This window comes from Ambystoma mexicanum, chromosome 14 (genome assembly GCF_040938575.1).
Source record: "Ambystoma mexicanum isolate Mex_15411 chromosome 14, UKY_AmexF1_1, whole genome shotgun sequence".
NCBI classification, from domain to species: Eukaryota; Metazoa; Chordata; class Amphibia; order Caudata; family Ambystomatidae; genus Ambystoma; species Ambystoma mexicanum.
The window spans coordinates 150,553,386-150,580,651 of NC_090940.1; the positions used below are offsets into that span (position 1 = coordinate 150,553,386).

General features: G+C 49.0%; 1 protein-coding gene across 6 annotated transcripts in view; it reads right to left on the reverse strand.

Moving 5' to 3' along the window:
• The window catches only part of PTGR2 (prostaglandin reductase 2), a 1,213,270-nt gene that overhangs the window by 951,339 nt on the left and 234,665 nt on the right, over positions 1-27,266 (reverse strand). For 5 of the 6 annotated variants that reach the window (XM_069638758.1, XM_069638763.1, XM_069638759.1 and 2 more), the window contains exon 3: positions 6,881-6,999. The exons of the other annotated variant lie outside the window; for it this stretch is intronic. In XM_069638758.1, the coding sequence (XP_069494859.1) occupies positions 6,881-6,999 (119 nt within the window). The remainder of the gene's footprint in view (positions 1-6,880; positions 7,000-27,266) is intronic. 6 annotated transcript variants of the gene reach the window in all.

Genomic DNA, 27,266 nt, shown 5'->3' on the forward strand with positions numbered 1-27,266 from the left:
GAAGGGTAACGTGGACCAAGAGGAAGGTCCAACAGGCCTGGGAAGGGAGTCATTCCCTGGGTCTTCTTGAGACTGAGACCAAACACCAGGAGAAGGAACACATTTTCCTGGGCCACCGAAAAGGGAACATTGTTTGATATGGTTTTGGAAATTTGTGAGTGACCTGGGGAAGGGAATAATTTCACCAGGCTGTTTGAGACTGACTACGAGGAGAAGGGAGACATTCTCCTGGTATCAGAACGCTAATACGTTATTCCTTTATAGTAGATTTTTCTTGACACAGGACGGCGGACACTTTTACTTTGACAGACATCCTGAAAGTCACCTTTTAGCTGATGCAGGGGAACCCCTCTTAGGAATAGTGAAAGATAGGTTGTCTCTTGCTTTTCTACCTAATAAAAGTCTTAAGCCCCAAACATGCCACCTTTGTGTCAGAGTCCTTCTTCTGCACACTTACATAGGTCACACTAATAACAAATAATCCCCAAGAGGCGTTTTGTTCAGCATTCTTACTGGATTTTGAAGGGGCTAGAGTTTTCTGATTAAGAATTGGGACAGTTCCAGACACAGATGTTTGTATAGTCTGTTCAAAAACCACTTGTATGCGGTAAGGAAAGTCAGGTAGGGAAACGGGCCTCCTTTCGTACTGTATTTGCATGGGGCATTAAAGTTGGTGGGGTTTGAGGTAGGAGCCAAGGCCTGTAGGTAAAAGTTCAGCAGGATTATACAATTTTTGGTACTTTCATCCAAAAGGCTCTGGATTCAGCTTCAGAAAGTATGTACAATATTGAGCGGTTTGCATACAGCAATGAAAACAGAAGGCCCAGCTGAGGTGGGCAATCTAGTAGAATTTGAGTATTGTCTGCCTAGTTCAAACAGACTAGCCCGAAAGATCTTATAAGAATGGTGAGTGGATAACGATAGGAAAAATGGTACTCACTGTAGTGACTACTGTACTAGTAGTCTATAGACTCCTGCAAAAAAAAATCACATGGTCTGACAGAGATTTACCCCCACAAGAAGATATCTTGGGTTCAAGGAAGCTCATCAGTAATGTTATGTGCAACCTACAGTGGTTTGCAAAGCTCTACCCTCTAAGTACTGCATGTGGCCATGTGTCCTTAGGCCAGGGCATAATACCACACAGACCCAATATGCTGGTCAGGAAGTGAGAAGGCATAAACCCCAGCACCTACAGAGTTCCCACTAATAAGGACCCGCTGTCTTGCTTCCCCACTCCACTTCTATGGAAGCATGCAGGAGACTGTGGTTGAGAGCATATATGCAGCCAAGGGTCTCCGTAGCAAGGTGAGCTCCTTGACGGCATGGCAAGACCGAAGACAACTTCAAAGTGTATGTGTGTCAGTTCGGAATACACCGGAGCAGTGGAAGTCCTGTAGAACGCAAAGGGATAAAGACAGAAGCCGGTGAGTGTTACTGAGCGTTCTAATCCCTTACGCGAACAAAGGCAGACAACAGTAGGAAAGGAAAATCACTTACATATGCGTGTAAGTGCTGTTAACCCGACTGTTGCCAGTCAGACAATGAATGCAACAAAAGTAGCACTCGCGTATGAGTGAAACAAAATGAATGACTCCAATTAAACATTAAACTGCATAAAACAGATGAATTACCGATCGTATGTGCCTAAAAGTGATTCTGAAGTTAAAGTTCACTGGAGAGTCATTGATAAAGCAGTAGAAAACATTGCAACACAGAATTTAAGTGACTGCACTTTAAGAATTGTGACCGGCTTCTGTCTTCGATCCTTTCACGTTCTGCAGGACTTCCACTACTTTGGCTTCTTTCGAACGGGCACACTTCCTTGTTGAAGTTGTCTTTGTTGCCGCCACACAGACATGGAGCTCAACTTGCTCCTAAGATCCTCGGCTGCATACCAGCTCCCGCCCACAGTCTCTTGCACGCTTCCTGCTGCGCAGTCTGTAATTTGGTTCACATGGGGGACAGCTGTCTTCCTCGACGCATCCCGCTGTGCAACCTCTGCACTTAAGATTTAGGGGGAAAATGACCCTCTAAAGACAGGCAGCTTTAATCTGCTCTACTGTAGTCGTGGCACCCTTTCTTTCCTCCCAACTTCTGCGTGCACTGCCAACAACATCCTTGCCTTCCGCTGCTACTACTGCTGCTGCTCCATCTAATGTCCTGCACCTGAGGGGGGCTTTTAAGCCTCTCTACCTCTTTCAGTAGTGGGTCGTTAGCCCTAACGAGCTGAGCACTTCTGCGACATTGCTCTTGAGTCCTCTTCCTCGTCCCAGTACTTAGGGAATTATGGTACTTGAAGTCCCCAACAACAGAATTAGGTTTTCTAGTCCGCTTTCCACTTTTAAACTCATGTTTATTTCCTCTATGTATATTTAAGGAATCATCACAAGCATTTACATGAAAGGGAGAAGGCAATTCTTTTAAGCCATCATTAACAGATGTCCCTTCCCTGTACTTCTGTAAATTAGGAGGGTTTCTAACTTTGTAAGTCTCAGATGGGCTTTCCTTACGTAGGATGTTTAAGTATTTTACACACATAAGGATGTCCAATTTGTGGATTAGACAAATCATAACGACAATACAATAAGCCCTTACATGCCTTGTGCTTGTGAAAGGTTCTTCCCCGTTGAAGACAAATACTGTGTCTCATCCCACGGGATCTCCTCACCACCCTGAGTTTTGTCTCCTCCCAGGTTATCCACTCGCAGAACACCACCCCCAAGGTCAGGATCAGGAAGCGTCTGCCTTACCGTGGCCACCTAGGAGGAGGTTTTAAGCAGGGGTTTAGTGAGGGATCCGCAGGATTCATCACAATAGGGAAAGGAATCAATCCTAAAGAAGGGAATGATTCTTCAAAGAGGAACAGGAAACAGGTTGTGTGGGTTTACCAGGTGACATCAGAGGTGCAGGACGACCAAGAGACCAGCAAGAACAAGGAAGGAGCGGCAGCTTGTGGAGGAGATTGTTGAAGCAGCTGAGGAATAGGCTTAGCAGTGCTAGTGGTTCTGCAGATTGGGTGTGCTTGTTTGTGTATGGCGAGTGAGTAGAAGCAGAAAGTGTAAGGAATAAGGAGTGAATGCAAATGGCAAGATACTGGGGGAAAATACGTTGTTTGTGTAGTATGGAGGAGGAGTGTAGGAGTGGGTGAAAGAGCAGCAGTAGTGGGAGGAGAGTAGTAGAAGTCACTTTGGGAGGAGAGTAGTTGATTGTTTCCAGTTCTGTCATTATTGCGACAGCGGCATGCTGTGGATCAGGTCTGCTAGTGCTGACACACCTGGAACGGCATGTTGCTTGGTCTGCATGGAATTATTTTCCACCATACGTCATGGTTGTGATCTTCTTTTGGCATGATTTGTGAGTACTTCTCGACTTACTGGATGTGCACAATGAGATGTTTGAAATTTACCATTGTGACTGAGAAGGACACATGTTGAGAAGCACACATCTATGCTTACCCGTTCTAGAATGGAAGTATATGCGTCTTTCCACATATGGACTACGTTGAAGGACGAAGCATACACATCTTACCACATTGATGGTTCTGCTTTGAAAAAGGCTGGGTCTCCTTGACAAAATATTTGACCCGAGGCCGAAACTCGATTTGGCAATTCCTTTATTAAATATTATGCCAAAGATTTATTTTTCTATAAACAATTCTTGTCTTTTATATTTACACAATTGTGTGATGAATCTGATGGTGTCATCACTGCTTCCCCTGCAGCGGCTTCCTGCCATGTGACCTGGGGACGGCAGCGGCTCCCTGATCCAGACCTTGGGGCTGGTTGTATAAGGGAGGATCACATGGTGAGGTAACTCACGGGGAGGTCTCATGACTCTATCTGATGAGACAAGGTATTCCTCCCCTCCTTTTGGGGATGTGCCTTCCATTCCTCATGCCCTTACAGCACACTGTTATAGCTTCCCTCACCCTCCCCTATAACCTATTAAAGGAATCCCTACAAACTGTGTCTGTAAAGTTGACTTTCCTATTTCAAATGCTGGAACAAATGCCACAAGGAAGATGAGCCGAGTAATGAAGATCAGGAGAGGCAAGAAACACGTACTCATTTCTAGTTGTTGTGAACATTTGACTGCAGGTGGGACATTTATACAGACAGATCAGCTGAGTAGAGGAAACTGCATGGAAGACGTCGATCCACTCAGTACTGAACGAGTGACTGCCAGCCAGAAGCAAGGTCCGTGGAACCAACCAGCGCAGAAGAGAAACTAAGGAAGAGAGACTGCCAACCCCGACAAGCTGCAGGAATGCCAAAGTGAAGAGGACAGCATCCTGATGTGCAGCTGTGCCGCAGAGCAGTCCCTGTGCTATAGGAGTCCAAGAAGGCGTGCAGTAGTCGAGTGGGACACGAGAGCAGAATGGGACTGCCCCCAGGGCAGGACAAAGACTGATATGTTTTGGATATTTCTCCTCTGTGAAAGATAGTGAGCTAAAGAATCTGGGTAAGGCTCTCATAACCAGGACTAATGCCCGACATAAGGACTCACATGACCCCTCCCTTTGCATAATTTAAGTAACTTTGGGTCTCACCCTAAGTTACTAGGGGAATCCAAACGTGGACCCCTTGCTCACTATTCTTAGAGAGGCACAGCTCCACCCTACTGATGAGGTCCAGCCAGACCGAAACATGAGTCTGAGGTTGCTGTAGGTGCTCCTGTTCAGAGGAGAATTGCCTAGCATTTCAGTGCTAAACTGCCCCAGGGCAGGACAACGACTTATATGTTTTGGATATTTCTCCTCTGTGAAAGATGGTGAGCTAAAGAATCTGGGTAAGGCTCTCATAACCAGGACTACTTGTCTGGCAGAGGGACTCCCAGGACCCCCCATGTTAATTTGGAGGAGAGTATACCAGGCAGCCCTACAGTACAGAAATGTGCATTTGAGAGAAAGCCCTGGCAGGAGAGTATACCAGGCATTACAAGTCACAAGTGCTTGAGAATATGAGAACAAGTGAATGAGAACAAGTAGTTTGCATACAAAGCCCTGGCAGGAGAGTATGCCAGGCATTCGCAATGAAGCGGTGTTTATATACAAGGCAAGCCCTGGCAAGAGGATCACCAAGCAAGGGCAAATTGGGCAATGTTATATGGAAGAATCGTGACAAAGATATAGCTAGAGATGACCAAGGAGTATGAACAAAACATATTACGAAGAAAGAGAAAGCCTGGCAGGAGAGTACACACGACAGTGCTTTATATACTCATTTTATTAATAAAAAGGAACTAAAAGAACTGATATTAAGGGAAGAGAAATCCAGGGGCAGGGAACTACCCTCTGCAACTTTGAGCTAAACTTACAAGGAACGTTTGCGTTGAAGTTGAACATTTCTTATTTTTAAGATGTGTACACTTTTGAAGAGCAAAGACAATTCCCTTTCACTTCAAAGTTGATTTTAGAATATGAGGGTCAGGATAGTGCTTTGGACACTCTGACAAAAGACCAACCCATTCGTTTTGCTTTGATAATTAAACTAACTATTAGAGCCTGGACAGAGAGGTGTTTTTCCAAACCATTTTGTTTAATAAATGTCTATGGTCAAAAAAATGAATCCACTGTGTCCGAGTTTCATTCCTGACCCTTCACAGTTGTCACACATAGGTGTAAAAATACCCACAGTGCCACGTGGTACAGAGTAGTGGCGCATGGTATGTTATAGGTTGGTGTCTTTTGGTATACACTACCATTTGTCAGTCTAAGTGTGCTAGTTGTAGATCATTCTTTCATTGTTTGTGATTTGGTTTTCGAGTGTTGTATGTTAGTGTATGGATGGTTGTTGATTTGATTATCTTGGTAAGGTGCATCAGGCACGAGAGAGGGTCTTTACCCCCTTAGTGTCCATTTAGTCTTTTGATTTCTGCATATTTAGTATTGTACATTGCGTTGCAAAGGGATTCTTTGATTGTTTCCTTTATAAAAGCATTGTCTAACTTTCCCTATTGTCTGTCTGTTTTTCTCTTGAGCTTGTTTCATGTATTTCTCTTATAGGTTTCCCCAATTATGGACGTTCTTGTTTGCTTCCATTGTAGGTTCCCACTGAGCCCATAAAGCAACTGAATTTGTGGGTTGGCCTCATTTTGTTGTGTTTATGGGAGGATAGTAGTAGCAGTGATGACAGGAGTGTAGTCTGATAAGAGTGTAAAACAGGAACTGAGAGTTAATGGACGGTCAGTGCCATATGGTTGGGGGTAGCAGTGAGGCTGGGCTTGTGAAGGCAAGCCTGCACAGGCAGCCCCTATTCTAATCTTTTCAGGTGACCTCACTCTTGCAGAAGCTTTTACTGGGTGCTGCCTGTGGGGAGAGAGAGAGAGAGAGCTAGAATCATACTTGCTTAGAAGAGTAAGCAGTAGTCCTAGCTGCACCAATGGAAATGGTAGTATGTGTTAAAGTAATGGCAGTACTAGCCATGCTAAAATAGCCATCACGTTATGGTTAGAGGTTTGCAAGATATCCATCTTTGTGGTGGTAGGGCAGGCTAGAAGTGTGCATTTGAGGTTAGACTAAGGGTGGCAAGTATAAGCTTGAAGATGTGTACTCCAGATGATCAATGGTTACAAAATATGTCCCTTTTTTCTGGTACGCAGATTGCATAACGTGCATGACAGTGGGCTTACATGATGTGCTGCATCAATGGCTTAAAGTAATCATTTACAGAAAATACAATCCTGCAAACGGTAATTATGTTAAAAACAACTATTTAAATGGGAGTTGAGGTACAAAGTGAGTAACCAATGTTTCTTTATGAAATTAAACAATGCGGCCTCCTTATGATGTATTCCTGTTCTTGTTAAAATATAAATATACCCTTGAGTGACAATTTAACGACAGGTTCACAATACCACTGTTGTTCCCCAGACATACCATGTAAGGATCGACAGACAGGTATAGGGTGCGCACTTTCACTTGTCCTTTTGTGACCTGATCTGCTATATGTATCTCTTCTAAACGGAAGTTGTCTGCCACTGGCTCAGCATCGTCACCTAAAATTAATTTGAAACAAAGTGATTATTAGGTCTTGCCATTTGTATTATTATTATGTACGTTGGTGATACTCAGCTGTCATTTATGTTACATGCTACATTTAAATACCTAATTGTAGCATAGAAAGTTGTTAATCTTATCTATCCACAAAATAAACTCTAACCTCTACCTACCCCTTGATGACTCCTCGGATCAAAGCGTAAAGAAATACAATCAAGCATTAATTAGTACAGTCTTTGTCAACAGTTTCACAAGTCACAAGGTCTTGTTTCACAATTCACAAAACGTTCAGGTTCCTCTCCAACACACATTCTCTTTAGTTCTTTCTATAATAAGAAGACATTTAGTCCAGTTGCCTCCTGGTGAGGTTAGGACACAGCCATCTCTGATTCTTCCTGCAGGATCTGGAGTTGTGGCTGTGTGTCGGCAGTGAATCGTAGGAAGGACTCGAGCCGTTCTTTAAGTTTTGGACATAGCAAGATAGTGGTTTCTGCTCAAGTTCCCCCCAAGAAGAGTTTAAGAGGGTCTTATCATCTTCCTTTTCTGGGGTCCTGATTTCTACCCTCCGTTCCTCCTCTTTACTCCTCATCAGTTACTGGCCCTGCTAGATGCCACCACATGATGCTTTATCCTTTCCCTCTTGTTCATTTCTGCTCCCTGGATCTAGGGCTCCAAAGTACAAGCTTCCTCATGATTGCCAGCTTCCTCCTGTTTCCTTCCTACCAACTCCTGATGTTCTCCTCCTACCACCTCCTGCTCCCTGATACTCTCTTCCTGCCACCTCCCGATACTCCCTTCCTCCTGACACATCTTGATGTTTACCTGCCCCCATCTCCGGTTTCTATCCTCACCCCTTGATGTTGGCCTCCTAATACTCTCCTACTGTCATCTTCTGCCACCTCCTGACACTCTCAGGGACCTGCACTCTTGAGCACCTGTGAATATCTGCTCTCTAATCTTGACTTTAACTCTTCCTCTGCCCTCGTTCTCCTCGACCTTTCCTCTGCTTTTGACACAGTCAACCACCACATCCTGATTACACATCTCCGTGAGACCCTTGGCATCTCGGATCAAGCTCTGGCTTGGCTGACCTCCTTCCTCCTGGACCGACCCTCCTAGGTCCAGCTTGGTTCCTTTCTCTCCATCACCTCTCTCTCTCTACATGTGGTGTTACCCCTGGCTTTTCAATGTCTATCTGGCACCTTTGGCGCTCCTGATCTCTATCTTCACCTCTAACTTTCAGTGTTATGCGGATGACACATAGCTCTCTTTCAGGCTACCCTCAGCCTCCTTCTCGCTCATCCCTGACAGTCTATCTGATATTGAGTCATTGTGCACCTCTAACAATCTCTGCCTCAATGCCAGCAAGACGGAGATCCTTCTCATTGCGACCCCTACTCCCGCTTTCCCACTCTCACTCTTGCCACACTCCTTGAGCCCTCTGCCCTCACCCTCTGGTGAGGCAAAAAACCTTGGAGTGATCTTCGACTCCACGCTCTCCTTCTCTCCACACATCACGCACCTTGCCAAGAAGGCCCGCTTCCAGCTGTGCCTTCTCAAAGGTATTTTCCCTTTTCTCACCTTGCCCCAGAAGCTCGCTGCCTCCACAGCTCTGGTTCTCTCTAGGCTGGACTACTGCAACAGCCTCTTTTTCAATCGGACTACTTCTACTCTTTGCCCTCTTCAACTCATCCAGCACAGGACTGCAAGACTTATCCTTGGCCTCAAGCCCAGGGACTGCATCTCTCTGGCCCGAAATCCATCCACTGCCTCCCGGTGGCTGCAAGGGTCAGGTTTAAAACCCTCTGCATCGTCCACAAGGCTTTTTGGGGCAGTGATCCTTACTACCTTCAACCTTCTCTTCCGAAGTACCTTCCTCCTAGAGCCCTTTGCTAGTCTACCTCTAACTCTCTGTGGGTGAGTCGCTACTCCAAGCAGAGATTGGAGGGTAGAACTCTCTCATCTGCAGGTGCCTCCCTCTGGAATGGCCTCCCTGCCTCTCTTCGCATTGAGTTGGACTTCCTTATGTCCTGTAAACTCCTCAAGACCTACCTTATCTCCTCTTCTTTCTCACTCCCTCTACCCCGCTAGCCTTCCCTTTGTCCTGCTTTACTTTACATTACTTTACTTTAATGCATTTATATAGCGCGTCCATAGACCCGAAGGCGTGAGGGCGCTACATGACATATAAAACATGCAACAAAAAAAGCAGAGGATCCAGTAGGTATCGCCACAAGAAGTGGTAATTTAAAAAAGGGCTCAGAATAATTTAGTTAAAGAGAAAGGTCTTCAATCTTTTCTTAAATATTTCTAGTGAATTAGTGGATCTCATTTCCAGGGGGAGAGCATTCCAAGCTCTTGGTCCTATGGAGAAGAAGGCTGAATTGGCTACTCTGACAGTATGGCAATGTGGTTCAGACAGAAAGAGCTGATTATTCGATCTTAATGTTCTCATCCTATTCCTCGTAGAGAGGAGCTGTTGCAAATATCCAGGCATATTTCCAGATATGCACTTGTGTACGACCGTCAGAGTTCGAAAAAGGAGTCTAGATGCTACAGGCAGCCAGTGGAGCGCTCGTCTTGCTGTCTTAACATGATCTCTGTATTTAAGTTTCATGACGGCTCTAATAGCCCCATTTTGACATATTTGCAGCCTATTACAATCAGAATTATTGAGTCCCATAAGAAGGCTAGAGCAATAATCTATTTTTGAACCTATTATTGCTCTAGCAATAGTCTCTGCGTTATCCTGTGATATGAGAGGTCTTAAGTGCGCTAGAAGTTTAATATAGTATGCGCATGACGATACCAGACTACTGACGTGCTGTTTCATAGTCATATGTTGGTCAAAAGTCACTCCCAGTGTTTTTAAGGGCTTAATGGATTCTTCTCCCATCTGGAAGTTCTCATATTGTGAACCAAGTTTGTTAATAGTGTGTGGAGAACCTATGACAAGCAGTTCGGTTTTCGACTTATTCAGGGCCAACTTATTGTGGACCATACAGGTTTCAATCAAACCTGGATGAGCCAGTCAGCTCTGTCTGCTGACTTGCTGCCTGGTTGTCGTCTGAGTCTTACAGGACACCAGCACCCCCATCTGACCAGTCCCCCTGCACTTGCCGCCTGGTCCTACTTGCACTGCCTGCTGGCTAACCTTGCACTACTGGGCTGGGATTGCCCCCTGTAGTGCTGGCCTCCCAGCACTTAACTCAGGGCTCTGCTGCTCTGACTGCCCTTCTTCCCGTTACCCTCCGCCCTGCACTTATTGTTGCGCACTTGCACGATCTCAATGAAACAAGGCCTATTAAGATCATTGTCTTGTCCTCTGCATGTTCCCCCTTCCTTGCCTTGTTGCATCTTGAAACACTTGTGTATAGACGTATAATAAATAACAAATCAATAAATCAATCAATCTTCCTCCTGCCACCCTACCCACCTATTCACCTTCTGCTACCTCCTGTTCCTCTACTCCTGCCACCATTTTATGTTCCCCTTCTGATACTCTCTTACTGCTCGATTGTGATCTCCTGCTACCTCTGACACTTTCTCTCTACCTACAGCTTCCTCCTACTTCTCTTCTCAATCACAAACTTTCTCTGAACTTAGTTTCTGACTTCCTTCAAACATCAATGTCCATCTCTTTTAGGCTGGTGCATATATATGATACATTACTCACCGTAATCGTATTTCTGATGCTTGTATCTGCTTAGATTCACATGCTGTGCATAGGCCGACATCTAGTGGAAGCTGCGGAGTATTACAGTTTGTTTTTTGAAACTCAAAAATGGGTGTCGACATAGGGCGTGCCAGTAATACTATCCCTAGTGTGACTTCCACTGTACCCATGGTCCCTCACACGTGTAGGATCCTCAGATTGTATTTTTTCTGACATGAGGTAGCATGAGGAGTAGCGCGAGTACAGTTTATCCAAGCAGATAGATAGATAGATAAGACTACAAGCATTCAAGCGCCCTCTCTCAGAGGGGAGAAAGGGTGGGCGCATGTGAATCTAAGCAGATACAAGCATCAGAAATACGATTACGGTGAGTAATGTATCCCTTCTGGGGCTTGTGGAATCTGCTTAGATCACATGATGTGCATAGATTAGCGAGCAGTGTTAGAAGAAGGAGGTGGGATGTGAGAAGGGTCATGAGCGAACAGATGTCTTAGAACCGCTTGTCCCACTTGAGTATCTGTCTTGGAATGAGTGTCAATGCAGTAGTGCTGAGTAAAAGCGTAAATAGAGCTCCATGTAGCTGCTTTGCAAATGGTGTCAAGGGGTACATTCGCAATGAAAGCCAGGGTGGCCCCAGTGCCTCTTGTAGAGTGGGCTCTTGGCGTAAAAGGCAGAGTTTTTTCAGAAAGGGAGTAACATAGCTGGACACAATCGACTATCCACTTCGAGATGGCACCTTTAGAGGCGCGATCTCTTTCTCTGCCTGTAGCTACAGAGACAAATAGTTGGTCTGTTTTTCTTAGCGGCCTGGTCTTGTCTACATAGTAGAGGACCGCTCTTTGCACATCTAGTGTGTGTAGTTTCACCCCAGCAGAGCTTTTGGGTTCTTGGAAGAAGGCCGGAAGCTCAATGGACTGGTTAACTTGGAATTTAGAAATGAACTTAGGTGAGAACCTAGGGTGTGTTCGTAGAACCAGTTTATCCTTATGAACAGTAAAGAAAGGATCCTGCACTGACGGAGCCTGAATTTCACTGACCCTTCTTATGGATGTAATGGCTACTAAGAAGGCAGTTTTATAGGTCAGGTGTTTGAGACTGGCTTTATGCATGGGTTCAAATGGTGGGCCCATGAGCTTAGCATGCACCACATTAAGGTCCCATCCTGGTGGTGGGTTTGAAATTGGAGGGTGGTGTCTCTTTACCCTTTCCATGAAGGCTTTAACAACTGGTACTTTCCACCACAACACCTTGTTATGGGAGGTGGTGCAGGCTGACAGCGAGGCCAGGTGTACCTTGAGTGAATTAAATACCAACCCTGCATCCAGCAGGTGGAGCATGTAGGTGACAATATTGGAAGGAGTGCAATCAACCGGGTTGATTTGTTTATTCTGGCACCAGATAACAAATCTTTTCCATCTATCGAAGTAACAGTGCCTCGTGTTTGGTTTCCTAGATTCCTTTAGGATTTCCATGCATCTCTGTGGTAGGTTGAGATGTCCAAACTCTAGGACTTCAGCAGCCATGCTGCTAAATTCATTGAGCTGGGTTGAGGATGCACTGTTTGACCTTGGTGCTGGGATAGTAGGTTGTGCCAGCACGGGAGTCTGATGGGTTTGCACACTGCTAGTCTGCGTAGGTGTGGGAACCACGGTTGCCTTGCCCACATGGGAGCAACTAGGATGAGCATCATCGATACCCTGTGCATCTTGTTGACCACCTTCCTCATGAGAGGGGTTGGTGGAAAAGCGTAGGCAATCATCCATGACCAGTTCATCCACAGGGCGTTCCCCTTGGAGTCTGGCTGGGGGAACCTGGATGTGAATCCTGGGCATTGCCTGTTTTCGCTTGTGGCAAATAGGTCTATAGTGGGGAAACCCCACTGTGAGAAGATGTCCTCTACGATTTCTCTGTGTAGATACCATTCGTGTTCTTCTGGGAGGGGATCTCTGCTTAAAGCGCCTGCTAGTGAATTGAGATCCCCTGGAACATGTTGAGATGACAGGTAAATGTTCCGTCTGAGTGCCCATGTCCAGATTTTCTGGGCAAGCCTGGACATATTTGGCGAACGAGTCCCTCCCTGTTTGTTTATTTAAAACATTGCTGTCGTGCTGTCTGTTAAGATCTGCACTGACAGGTTTAACAGGTGAGGTTCGAACGCTCGAAGCGCTCTGAAGACTGCCAGAAGCTCTAGCAGATTGATGTGATTCTTGGCCACTGTGTGAGACCAGAGACCCTGAGCTGTGTGGTGAAGTAGGTGAGCTCCCCGCCCGATAGGGACACGTCTATAGTGACTACAGCCTGTATCTCCGGATCAAAAAAGGGTTTCCCCTTTGACAGGTTCTCTCTTGTCCACCAGTGGAGACTTTGTACAAGTGTTGGCGAAACGACCACTAGATCGTCCCACTGACCACTTGCCTGAGACCACTTTTTCGCCAACCATTCTTGCATGGGTCGCATGTGCAGGCGCGCATGGGGGACCAGGTAAATACATGACGCCACCATGCCTAGCAAAGGCATCGCTTTGCGCACCGTTATCTGGTGACCGGACTGATATTGAGGAATTTGCAGTAGTAGATTCTGAATTCTTTCCTCTGATGGAAAGGCCAACCCCTCTTGAGTGTTTAGGACAGCTCCTAGGAATTGTTTTGAGGTGCTTGGCACCAGGCTTGATTTTTTTCTCGTTGATAGAGAAACCCAGTTCGAAGAGGAGGTTGATAGTTCTTTGGATGTTGGATCTGCAAATTACAGGGGTTTCCCCCGTGATGAGCCAATCGTCCAGATAAGGGTACACTGGGTAGCCTGGGTCTTGGGTTTAAACCCTGACTGTCTTAGCCAAGCGTGTCTCTTAATGACAGTGCTCTCTGCTATGAGCCGGCCTGCATTATCTGCGGCGTCAAAGGTCGTCTTCAGAATGCAACCAGACACGGCTCTACCCTCCGACGCGATTTGGGCTTGTTGGCCCTTTAGTGGTTCCGTAGCGGAGTCAATGAGAGCAGCTACCTGCTCCCACTAGTGACAATTATAGCTTGCCAGCAGAGTGGTGGTATTGGCGATTCTTGCCTGGTAAGCGGAAGTGGAGGCCACTTTCCTTCCTAACCCATAAATTCTCTTGCTCTCCTTGTCTGGGGGAGCCTCAGATGAAGATAGAGGTGTCCCCGCTCTTTTCCTGGTGTTTGTGATTACCAAAGAGTCTGGCTTAAATTGACCCCTTATGTAAAGTGGGTCTGACTGGGCGGCCCTGAACAACTTCTCAATTCTGGGGTTTACAGCCCTAGTGAGATTAGGAGTGAGAAGTGAAGGATCAATTCTTCGCTGGATTGACTTGAGAATAGGAATGGCTTGAGCAATGGGCCTCTTGTCCCCCACTAGCTCCTCTGCAAAGTCCCTCTCTTCCTGCGCCCCCTGAGTGTCTTTGTGGAAGTGCTCTGCAGCCTTAGCCAAGACCTCATTTAGAAGGGGCTGGTTATCTATTGGTGAGTCAGTAACTTGTGGTTCCTTGTGAACCGGAGAGTCCATATTGTAAACTTCTTCCTCATTTTCCTCCTCCTCATCCTGGTCCTCGTCATCTCCTTAATACTCGACCCCTGTTTGGTCGTCCAGCATTTGTATATCTGGGTCATCCTGATACTGCTGGTAGGGCTGGATGTAGTAAGGGTCTGAAGTCTGGCCCTGAACTGGAGTATCAAACCGAGATCTATTATTAGGAGGCTGAGGGTCCTTGGATCCTGAAGGAGTAGCATTGCAGGGGTGTAGCTAAGAAAATGCTGTGGGTTTTTTTTCATAAAAATTGGCTAAGGAAGACATTCTTCTCATCACCCTGTCTATGTGCTCAGTGCTCCATTCTCTGGAACTGGGGATGACAACCTCCTGTTGAGGTTCCTCTTCTAGTCCCATATCCTGAGGAGTGGGCGGAATGAGCCTAGGTGTAGTGACTGGGAAAGGGTCTTAGATTTGTCCTTATCTGACGACCTGTGTTTGTCCTTGTGTGCCTGGGGTGCAGAAGTTGAATGTGATGACACTTTCTGCTGTTTGTCCCCTTTCCCATGAGTGAAAGAGTGTTTCCCTGATGGTTTGGCCTTTTCTGAATATTTCAACGCTTGGCGTTGAGGTTTGGGGGTACTGTCACTCTCTTTCGAGTGTGCACATCGGGACTCGGAGGCAGACGCTGAACAGGCTGCCGGAGCCGACTTTTGGTGTGCGGCTTGGGGGTGGAAGTCGGATTCGTCTTCTGACGAACGTACCTCTGTGACTTTGGGGAGCGAGGCACTCTTGGCAACTGTGGATGGTTGCCGCGTGTCGTGCGGCGATCTCGACTTGGAACGCCCAGAGGACACCGATTCTGTGGACCGCTCTCTACGTGCCTCTTTCTTCCGAGAACTCGACACGCGTGTCGAGTCTCGGTTGGACTTAGTGTGTTTAGGTGTAGAAGTGGTTTGGGTAGCGCTTGTGTCGCCGGGTGTGTTCCCCATAGCTGCCCTGCTGGACAATCCTCCGAAGTCGGGGACTAGCGCTTGCGTGTCTTTCGACGCCCCTGTGCCCTCGCCGTCCGAAAGGACGGCATCGCTGCCATCATTGAAGACACCCACCGCTTCCATGGCCTCGAGCTGCCTGGCATGGTGGGCCCAACGCTTAGTGGAGCGGACCTTGAGTGTTTTTGCTTTAAAAAGCTTGCTTGCTCTGCAGTTCGCTTCGTGGTGGTCCCTCGGCAAGCAGAGATTACAGGTGGCATGTTTGTCAACCCAAGGGTACTTGTGGTTGCTCTTGGGGCAAAATTTAAATGGAGTACTCTCCATATGTCACCTTAAGGCAGCGGGCTGGTGTATGTAGGAAAATAATAAAGAGTGTTGAGTATGTTTCCACCCCCAACTCTCCCTACTTGCAGGCCCGAGGCCAGAGGCCTTCCGAGGCACGGCCCGAGGCCAGAGGCCTTCCGAGGCCCAAAGTCCGTCGTGCAGTCTCGACGGTTGGTTGTTCTTCGGACCGGCGTCGATCTTCGATGTCTCGATGTGGGAGTGAAAGAACGGGGAAATTAATATTGATTTTTTGCAAAATGGCTGAAAGCCAGGGAACTCCGCACAATGCTTCCGACCAGTACGGTGGAAAAAAACAATCTGAGGATCCTACACGCGTGAGGGATCATGGGTACAGTGGACGTCACACTAGGGATAGTATTATTGGCACGCCCTATGTCGACGCCCATTTTCGAGTTTCGAAAAACAAACTAATACTCTGCAGCTTCCACTAGATGTCGGCCTATGCACAGGATGTGATCTAATCAGATTCCACAAGCCTCAGAAATATATATATATATATATATATACATCATGGAGGTACCTCCACCTAGGCTCTGTGTTCCTATGTGTGGTGCGTGACTCTTTACTGAAGTGATGCTGCAGGGAACTCTGATGGACTGTGTTACAGAACCACAGACCATCCTCAAATAATGCTGCATTTTTTTAGTGGGTGTGACGAATCCGCTGATGTCGTCCCTTCTGCCTTTGGGGGTGCCCCGTTCCATGAGGCCAGGGAGGTGAGTCTGCTACCGATAGTAACCCTTGGGGTAGCAATTAGTGGGTGGATCGCATGGGGAGGGATGACAATTTGGAGGGAAGCCGGTATGTCCAAACCACATCCCAACCTCCCTCATCCTCATTCCCTGGACACAGAACACTAATTCCCCAGACTTCTATGTACCTGTGTTGGGTAGATGGCCAACAAACCCAATGAGGAGTAATCATACTTATGAAGACGATGTGCAGAGCAATAAACAGCACCCCGGAGAACCACAGTAAGCATCCCAGTCTATTTGGGCATAGTGCAAGCATAGCAACTGGAAGAGGGGCTCATGACAGAATTGTCGAGTCCTCCCTGAAGGAACTGTGAGAGCCAGCACGGTCCTGGAAAGAGGCATAAAGCAGATCGGGATGCTGAGGCCAGAGCAAGAAGATCTGAAACTGGTCTAGAGCAGAGGGACCACTCGGCAAACCAAAGAGGAGAAGCTCCTGGCGTTCCTGAGAACCGGGGAGCGCGGGAAGGAAGAGCCACGCAAGTTGAAGGAGAATTATTGCTGCAGAGCCACCACAGGCCAAAAATAAACCATGAGGGTTGGGAAAGCCCCATAGCTGACCGCAGGAACCAAGAAAGATCAGAAACTGCTGCGAACCATGAGAAAAGGTATGCAGGTTACCCATAAGGGAGAGTGTTTAAGAGTTTATGGAGAAATATTGAAGGGGCTCTAGGACCCAAAGAGAAGAAAGAGGAAGAAGGGGGGGAGAGGCCTATACCAGGCTGGAGAGTGAATTGGGTAGAGGAGCAGCGCGGAAAGGAGAAAAAGGCTTCCTCCAACGTGCATTTTTCTTGCGGCACTACCTGGCAGGGGAGCATTTTGGCTGTGTGTACCTTTTACATCTGTGCCCCTTTTTTAAAAAGGAAATTCGATTTTGGCTGTGTGTACCTTTTACATCAGCGCACCTCTCTTGCATTGCATCTGTGCCCCTTTTAAAAAGGAAAATTCGATTTTGGCTGTGCGTACCTTTTACACCTGTGCACCTCTTATTTCTTGTTACTCTATTCCTTTCTGGATTGCATTTATGCCTTGTGACTACTTCCACTAGGCCTCCTGGGTGAGTTTAGCTAGAACTGTGCTGTGCTTCTTTCATTCCTCAACTATCCTCTGCCGCCACGATGGCGCCCTCCAACTCTCCTATTTTCTCTAACTGCTACACTATCATCTATCCTCCCTCTCTCACGAGGTCTGGTAGGAAAAAGCACAAAAAAGAAATCTTGAGTGCAAACCCTGGACTACCCATCGCTGACACCTTTTCCCAGTACTGCTCCAATGAACTGGAGTCTTTGAGATGGTATCATGTGTAACTTCCTGTAATTGAGGGAGAAGTCCAGTCTGTGTAGAGAGTTGCAGGTGATGCTGAGATGTTCTAGGACTTGTTTGGAAGAACAAGCCCTGATCAGCCAATTGTTCAGGTAGGGGTAAACATGAATCCCCCTTCTCCGGAGACTCGCTGCCACCACTGCCATCACTTTGGTGAAAACCATTGGAGCGGAGGTCACCCGAATGGCAGAACTCTAAACTGATAATGAGAACCGCCAACAGCGAACCTCGGGTACCTTCTTTGCTTGTGATGGATAGGCACATGGAAGTAAGTATCCTGAAGGTCCTTTGACACCATCCAATCCTGGAGTTGGAGGGCATGAAGGATCTGAGAAAGGGTGACCATCTTGAACTTGTCATTCCTGAGGAACTTGTTCAAACATCTCAAGTCCAAGATGGGTCTCAATCCTTCTGGGGGATTAGGAAATAAGGAGAGTACCACCCTTTGTTCCTCTCCATTACAGGCACTTGTTCTATAGCACCTTTCTTTAGCAGGCTAAAAACCTCCTGCACCAGGTACAGATCTGGAACTTTGAATGAGTGGCTCCCCAGTAGAAAGCCCTGAGGCCTTTTTAGAAAGGGGAGGCCATAACCCTGGGCTACTGTTTCCAAGACCCACGCACCTGAAGTAATAACCCGCCATTCTTGCAGATTCTGTGAGAGTCTGCCTCCCACTGGGAATTTGTGTGTTAGGGCCTCAGAGAGGTCTTGAGGCAGCTGAGCAGCAGCTGATGGTTAAGTAGCCGCTGCTTGGGTGGACTTGGCACCTTTCCTTCGTCCACCACGAGGGAATCTTCTTTGGCCCCTTTGGCTTGCCAGTCCTCTCACCCTTCCAACTGAGGAGTAGAAGCGAAAGGACCTACCCCTCCAAGATGATCTGCTGGGGTGAGAAGGTTGTGGCTGTCCGATAGTGGCACCAAGGGACTTGGCTGCCACCTTTGAAGTCTGCAGCTTCTCTAGGCTTTAGTCAGCCTTGCTGCCAAACAGCTGGTTGCCATCAAAGTGCATGCTGGGGAGCCTGGACTGCACGTCCGGTGCAAACCCGGACTTCCTCAACCAAGCAAACCAGCGTTTTACTCTTCTTGTTGCTGTGGCTCTGCTGATACTGTCAGCAGAGTCCTGCCCTGATTGAAGAGACTCACACACAGCCTCCTTTCCATCTCTTGCAATTTTCAGGAAGCTGTCTCTTTCTTCCACTTCAGGAATATTGTCAGCCGCCATGGATAAACAGTCCCACAGGGTGAATGTAAATTTTGCTAAGGCACAAGTGGCATTTGCAGATTTAAGAGCCATGCTCCCAGCAGAAAACACTTTCCTTGCCCAAGCGTTGAAATGCTTATCATCCCTTTCCATCATCCCTTTCTGGCCGAATTGTTGGATAAGCTGTTTGTTTAGAGGTGTATGTCGCAGCCTGAACAACCAGGCTATCGGGCGTAGGATGTTTAGCCAAATAGTCAGGATCGCTAATGGAAGGCCTGTACTTCTTGGTGAGGTTTTTGTTCACCGCTGGGCTTACCTCAGGTGCTTCCCAGTTTGCCTGTACCCTTTTTTACAGGGCTATATGAAAAGGGAGTACCGGATCCTTCTGAGGCTCTTTATCGAGGATATCGGTCAGGTCATCTTGCTCGAATGGGGGAGCTGGCCTGACCTAGAAACTCTTATTACCCCAGACATAAGATGTCTTTATGGAGCATCTGCGTGTTCTGCTCGGTCCGGTTTACCTAATTCAAGCTCTGGTGAAGTGTCACTCCCACTAGCTGACTGAAGATTTTCGTATAACATTTTTAGCATTGACTTTTCTGAGATCAGGGCTTTTGGGACACTCGGGGTGCCAAGCTCCAACCCAAAAGGAGGGGTATCTGGGTCTGAAAGTTAATGCTCTTAATAAATTGAAGACAAAGGGCCTCATTACAAATCAGGCGGTCCGGAAATAACGGTGGCGGTAAACCCGCCGCCACCGTTGTTTCCGGACCGCCTGATCCCGACTCCTGCAGGCGGGAGGTGATGTTCCCGCCAGGTCTGACCTGGCGGGTTTAACACCGCCCGCCTGCAGGCGGACGAGGAAACACCGGCAGCATTACGAGATGCTGCCGGTGTTTCCATGATCCCCCTTCCCATTGAGTCCAATAGGCGGACGAGGAAACACCGGCAGCATTACGAGATGCTGCCGGTGTTTCCATGATCCCCCTTCCCATTGAGTCCAATAGGACTCAATGGGAATGGGGATTAACACCATTCCGCCTCCGTGATTCCCGGGAAACCGGGGTTGTAATGCCCCGGTAATTCCGGGAATCACGGAGGCGGAATGGTAATACGAGTCCGGCGGTAACCAGGTGGTTTTACCGCCTCGGTTACCGCTGGACTCGTAATGAGGCCCAAAGACTTGAAGAAATCGTTCCTTGGTAAGGATTTAAAAGATTGTTCAGAGACCGCCAGGGGGCGCGGAGCATGCTGGATGTGTGAGACCAGCACTCCTCCACCGACGCAGGGCCTAGCACTCTGAGCCAATCCCCGGCCAGGAATTTGGAATAAACCCGACGGGAACGTGCGCCCCCGCGGCAGCAGCCCAACGAATCGAGCGCTCCTCTGAAAGTGGATATAGCCTGGCCCCGATCTGAGGCCCCGCTCGCCTAGCAATAGAGAGGACACCTGTTCGGAGGCCGTGCAGCGGAGCCACTGAGGGCGTCACCTCTCGCGGTGCCCCAGGCCTCGGCCGGATCTCCCACTGAACCCGGGGCAGCCGGTCATCGTCTCTGCAGCCGCGGCCCGCGCCCATAACACCGAGAGGAAGACGCCGGAGCACGCCCACCGCCGTGCGCGGACACTGAGCGGGCCCCGGAGCTCTGCTCCGGTGGCGTGTGGACATCGCACGGGGCCAGGGACGAGTGGGGAGTCCTGGTGGGAGACCCACACCACCAGGAATCGCGCCGGTGCGGACCACTAGCAGCAAATCAGGACTCCGCGAGCCTCCCGACCCATCCCCCGCGCACGGAGGCCTACTTGAAAAGGAGCCCCCAGTGAACGGACATGTGGTGGCCCTCGACGGCCCGAAGAAGGTGAGGAGCGCAGGGGGGAGAACTGATACTCGGCGGACTGGGTTTGCCCCCCCCCGGCGCCCTCCAGGCACGGACCAGCGCAACTCACCCCATAAAAGCTGGCACGGCCTTCCCCCCTGGAGTACAGGGGTCCCCCCGGAACATTTCAGCCGTGACACATCTGGGGAATCAGGCCCCAATCGCAATCCTAGCCCCCTTCGAGAGGACCGGAGCCATCACCGGGGCGCCCCCCCCCCACAGGCAAGCTTGCCTCCGCGGAAGCAGGGAGGGCCCAAGACGACCAGAGGAAACCTCAAGGCATTAAGGCAGGGTGAGAGGCGCCCCCAGCCCCCACCCAAACTCCAAAGGGTACCCAGAGACCGGAGCCCTGGAACTAACCCAGCCCACGTGCGCAAACCGCTCCCTCCAACGCTTCCGCCGGTCCAACGCACCCCTCGGTGATCCACACAGAGTCACCATGCCTTCAAGTGCCGACCCCCCCCCCTGCAGTGCTAACGAAGGACGACCTCAAGGACATCCTCCAGGAGATAAAAGCGATTCGAACGGACATACAAGCCTCTATAGTTGATCTCAGGGGGAGAGTGGAGACGCTCGAGGAAAAAATGGAGGGAATGGAAAACAACCACCTCCAAATGGACCTGTTAGACATGAAATACGAAGCGAGGCTAACAGACCTAGAAATCAGAGAGGAGGACATAGCCCTGAAAATGGACGACCTAGAGAATAGAGAACGCCGAAACAACCTGCGCATTATGGGTGTGACTCAACAGAGAGGCGAGACTGCCGCAGACGTGGGGAGAAAGGTTCAGGGCCTCATCAACCAACTCTTCACACTTGAGGGGGGCAAGGAAGTCCAGCTGGAAAGAGCCCACCGAGGGGGAGGTGGAGCGAGGGGCAGCTCAAGGTCCATAGTTTTGCGCTTCCTCCGCTACAGAGATAAAATGGAGGTCCTCGAGAAAGCAAGAAGGCTGGAGAGTTTTTTGTTCGAAGGAGACACAGTGAGGATTTACCAGGACCTCTCGGCTTTCATTCTTACCCGCAGAAGAGAGTGCCGGCCACTCACCTAGTGGCTCACCAGCCAAGACATAAGATACAGGTGGTCCTTCCCATTCGCCTTGTCTTTCGAACGCTCAGGAGTGGACTATAGAGTAATCAGCGGCAAGGAGGCATCCCAAGTGCTGCAGGTACTCAAGGGGGAGACCCCAGAGGAAGGAAACGAGATGGAGGTGCAAGAGCCTCGGAGCGCTGTGAGGGAGCCGGAGGGCCCCTGGTCCACAAAGAAGAAGATAAAGGGCCGAAGGAAATTCAAGAAACTTAACACCCCCACAACGGAAGCTGAAGGGGACTAAGTGGTCAGAGGCCCGCTATTAGTGAAACTGAGAGATCGAATCAAACAGCCCCGTCCGGGGACGCTGAGCTTAACAAGGGGACTGCGTTGGATGGACTTGCATTCACCCTGGTGGCTTGCCCGTTGGCAGGCGTCATGATAAAGAGGGGGAGGAGGGAAGGGAGGTTGTTGGGTTTGGGGATTTTGGGGACCCACACAGTCTCAAAACCACATTGGAAGGTGGCAGCAAGCACAGATCCGGGAAGACGGCACATACAAGACAAGGACCCAATGGCGGACAATGAGAATAGGGGCCGAGTCACTGAGAATTGGCTCACTCAATGTAAAGGGTCTGAACTCCCCAGCAAAGCGCTCCCTCTTGGGGAGGGAAATGAAGAATGCTAAAATAGATATCCTCTTCGTACAGGAAACTAGAACGGTCACGGGAGAGGAGAGGGCCATCCCGGGAGCACACTTGGGCCAGACCTTCTGGGCATCCGCTCCCACGAAACGGAGTGGAGTCGGGATCATCCTGCAGAGAAACCAGAGACTCACAGAGGTAACCAGGTGGGGGAGGGAAGACGGTAGAGCCATGATTATATCAGGTGACTTGCACAACTCCAGGGTCTCCCTAGCAGCGATCTACTGTCCTAATGTGGGCCAGGTTGAATTTCTCAAAGAGGCGACGGGAGAGATAATGGCCAGGACAGAGGGGCTCCTTATTCTGGGTGGAGACTTTAACATGTGGGCAAATCGGGAACTAGATCATAGTGGAGGGGCCATCCCGCTAGGCAGCCGAGGGTGTAGACCCCAGGGGAAATTCCGGGAGCTGATGTGGGGCTATGGGCTCGTGGACACATGGAGGGAATTGCATCCGGAGGGAATGGGATACACCTTCTACTCAGCGGTCCATGGCACCAGAACGAGAATAGATTACCTTTTCATGGGGCACCAGAACATGAGCCGAGTGGAGTCCTGCATCATCCGCCCGGTTAGCTGGTCGGACCACGATATGGTCTGGGCAGATATAAGTGTATCGGGTCTGAAACCCAGAGAATCCCTGTGGAAATGCAATGACTTCCTGCTAAGGGATGTGGTTTTTAAGGAGGAGATGGAGAAGGCGATCAATTAATATTTTGAACTGAATAACACGGGTGAAGTCAACAGAGAGACAGTCTGGGAGGCAGCAAAGGCGACCTGGAGGGGTGTTCTGATTAGAGAGGGGGCTTAAAAAAAAAGGACCAGGACTCTCCTGGCTCATAGGCTACGGGCGGAGATAATAGCATTGGAGGGATCTGAAGGGAAGAGGGATGAGGAGAGGGAAAGGGACTTGGGGGATGCAAGAGAGAAAAGGCAAGAGCTGAGAGCATTGGAGATGGGGAAAATTGTAGCGGGCCTCAAACACCTGCGCCAAAGGTATTATGAGAAAGGGGATAAGGCCGACGCCATGCTGGCGGCCAAACTCCGGGGCCAACGGAGAGATAGATGGGTGTCAAGGATCTCATGCAGGGATGAGGGGACAAAAACGGATCCCGAGGGAATAGTGGAGGAATTCGCGGGGTTCTATGAGACTCTCTACGGGAGGGAAGGAGAAGTGGAGGCGGAGGCACTGGGAGCATACCTCGGAGGAGTAAAATTACCTGTGGATGGACCCCCCAGAGGCATCAGCTTTAGACGCCCCAATAACGAGCGAGGAGGTACTCAAGGCAATATCGGGTCTTAAACTGGGCAGGGCCCCCGGGGAGGACGGATTTACCGCAGGCTTCTATAAGGCCTTTGGAGGCCAACTAGCGGGGTTTCTGGCAGGCCTATTCACAAATATCATGAGGGCTGGGAGAGCGCCTCTGTCTTTTGGCAAAGCACTGATAACAGTGATCCCGAAGGAGGGCAAGGATCCAACAGACTGCCGGTCATATAGACCAATCTCCCTCCTGAATGTGGACGCTAAACTGTTCACCAGGATCATAGCCACGAGACTAGACAGCCATATGCCGTTACTCATCCACTCCGACCAGGTGGGCTTTATATAGGGGAGACAGGGGGCGAATACCCTCAGAAAAACCCTGCACCTGATGAGGGAAGCGGCCCCGAAGGGAGACAACCCTGTCTTGGTGGCCATCAACGCCGAAAAGGCGTTCGACAGGGTGGACTGGTTTTGGCGAGGGAATCAGGCGAGCCATTAAGGCCTTATACACAGACCCCTCGGCTAGAGTCACGGTAAATGGTCGCCTTTCACGAACATTCAGCCTTCAAAGGGGGACGAGGCAGGGCTGCCCCCTCTCCCCAATCCTGTTCGCCATGACCATGGAAATACTTGCGGAGTACATCAGATGTGCCCTGATGGTCCGCGGTATTGATGTTGGAGGTCGGACCTTCATGCTCGGCCTCTATGCAGATGACATACTGCTCCACCTGAGGGAACCTACTAGCTCGGTCCCGGCGGCCATTCGGGTTATTGAACGGTTTGGCCAATTATCAGGCTTCAGGATGAACATAGGGAAGTCAATGATCTTCCCCTTTGCCCCAGATGCAGACAGGGACCTCACGGAACTGTCCCCCCTGGGGTTCCAAATTCGTACCGAAGGGATTAAATACCTGGGGATCAACATCGTCCGGCCCCACGAAGATCTAAGCCAGGCAAATTACCCCCCGCTGTTTGACAACTTATTTAAAGATATGGAGACGTGGGGTAAGGGGCAAATCTCGTGGATGGGAAGGATAAACGCTGTAAAGATGAACCTCCTCCCCAGGGTCCTGTATGTTATCCAGATGCTCCCTTTGGAAGCCCTAGAAGCACTTCTTAAAGAAGCCAAAAAACTCATAACGAGATTTATATGGCAAGGCCAGAGACCCAGAATAGGTTATGAAACACTCACCCTCCCCAAGGATAGAGGGGGGGTCGGCCTTCCAGACTTACGAACTTACCATAGAGCGGCCCAGCTCAGATCCCTGGCCCCCCACCTCAGAGAGGACCCCAACAAACAATGGGTCTTTCTTGAAAACTCCCTCCTGAGCCCTGTCACAGTGGGTGAATGGTTATGGGTCCCGATGAAAAAGCTGCCAAGGAGATTCAGGGATCACCCAATACTAGTAACAATGTGGAATGCGTTGGAGGGTAAGGGACACGGTGAGAAGAATAAGTTACTTCTTACCTTGTAACATTCTTTCGACGGGATGTTCCTCCGACGTATTCCTCATCTTAGATATCTCCTTCCAGCTCTGCTGGCCTCGGAAAATTTTTTCTCTAGAGGGCGCTGCGCGTCGACGTCCTCCGAGTCGACGTCATCCTGCCTATAAAGGCCGCGCGCAGCGTCCGTTGCTCAGTTCCGTTTTTCCGCGCTTACTCAGTGCCTCGGAATACCGTTGCTCAGTTCTTGTCAGATTAATCCTATTTACCTCGAATTATTACGATCCGTACTCGATGGCTTCCTCGTCGGAACCGACAACTCCTCGATCCGGCTTCAAAAAATGCCGAGATTGTGGAAAAAAGATGTCGCTGACTGACCCTCACAGAGTTTGTCTGTGGTGTTTGGCAGCTGAACACCATTGTTCGGAGTGCGTCGACGTCATCCTGCCTATAAAGGCCGCACGCAGCGTCCGTTGCTCAGTTCCGTTTTGTAGCCCACAATAATTCTTTCTGGACTAGACTAATCACCCTGAAGGAGCGTAAGCTGCAACAACAAGGGAAGTAGAACTGCGGGGATGGATGGGAGGGTCGATGAGGAATACGTCGGAGGAACATCCCGTCGAAAGAACATTACAAGGTAAGAAGTAACTTGTTCTTCGAGAGGGATTGTGTCCTCCGACGTATTCCTCATCTTAGATAGGCTCCCATAGCAGTATTCTATTATCGGAGGAGGGAGTACTGACTTCATGCTGTCTTCTATTGATGAATAGAATGCAGTACAGCCCTTCCAAACCTAGTCTCTTGACTGGAGGAGGAATCCAAGTTGTAAAATCGTGTAAAGGTATGGACAGACGACCATGTAGCGGCCGCGCAGATGTCTTTAACCGGCACACCTCTTTTGAGGGCCGATGAAGCTGCAATACCTCTGGTCGAATGCCTAAGGTTTTGAGGGGGCTCTTTCCCTGCCAGTTTATAACATTCCAGAATGGCTAGAATGATCCATCTGGAAAATGGTCTGCTTAGTTATTGGTAACCCCAGCTTGTGACCTGTGTAACCTACAAACAGCTGGTCTGCCTGTCTTATCCTGGCTAGTCTACTGATGTAAAAACTTAAAGCCCTTCTAGGGTCTAGCCTGTGTAACCTCTCTTCCTCTTTCCCCGGATGAGGAGGAGGATAGAAAGATGGTAGGGTAATCTTCTGAGTGATATGGAATTCCGAAACCACCTTTGGGAGGAAATTAGGCTTCACTTGCAGGACAACTTTGTCTTTGTGAAATATTGTGTGAGGGGGTTTACAAGAAAGAGCTTGTAATTCGCTCACCCTTCTAGCAGATGTAAGTGCTATTAATAAAACAGTTTTAAGGGTAAGGAATCTTAACGAACAAGAATGGAGAGGTTCGAAAGGTGTGCCCATCAGGAAAGTTAGTACTAAGTTTAAATCCCATAGGGGAACTTGGAATGGTCTTGGGGGATAAACATTAGTTAACCCCTTTAGAAACTGTATTACCAAGGGTAATTTGAAATAGGATGGTTCTTCCGCAGTGCGCTTAAAGATGGATAGCGCTGCGAGATAGCCCTTAATGGTGCCAACTTGAAGGCCTGAATTCGCCAAATATAGAAGGAAGGACAAAACCATTGGTGTACCACATGAAAAAGGGTTGATATTCTGTTCTCTACACCAGCTGCAAAATCTGTTCCAACGGCAGCGGTATAAAGACTTTGTTGCTGGTCTCCTTGCCGAAAGCAACACCTCCATAACATCATCAGGGAGGTCCCAATCCTTGTACCTCAACCTTTCAGAAGCCAAGCGTGAAGGTTGAGGGTTTTGATGTCTGGATGGAGAACCTGACCTCCCTTCTGTGAGAGTAGGTTCTCTCTGAGTGGAAGTCGAATTGGAGGGCAGATGGACAAGTCTAGAAGGTCCGGGTACCACGTTCTCCTGGCCCAATCCGGGGCAATTAGGATCATGGTTCTCCGGAATCTTCTCAACCTCCTGATCATTTGAGGAATGACAGGGACCGGTGGGAACGCGTACAGAAGCGGAAACTCCCAGTCCACTATGAACGCGTCTCCCGGAGCTCCTCTCGGGGGAAATTCCCTTGAGCAGAACAGATCGCATTTCCTGTTGACGCTGGTGGCAAACAGATCCACCTGAGGGGTTCCCCAAAGGGCGAAGATCTCTTGAAGGACT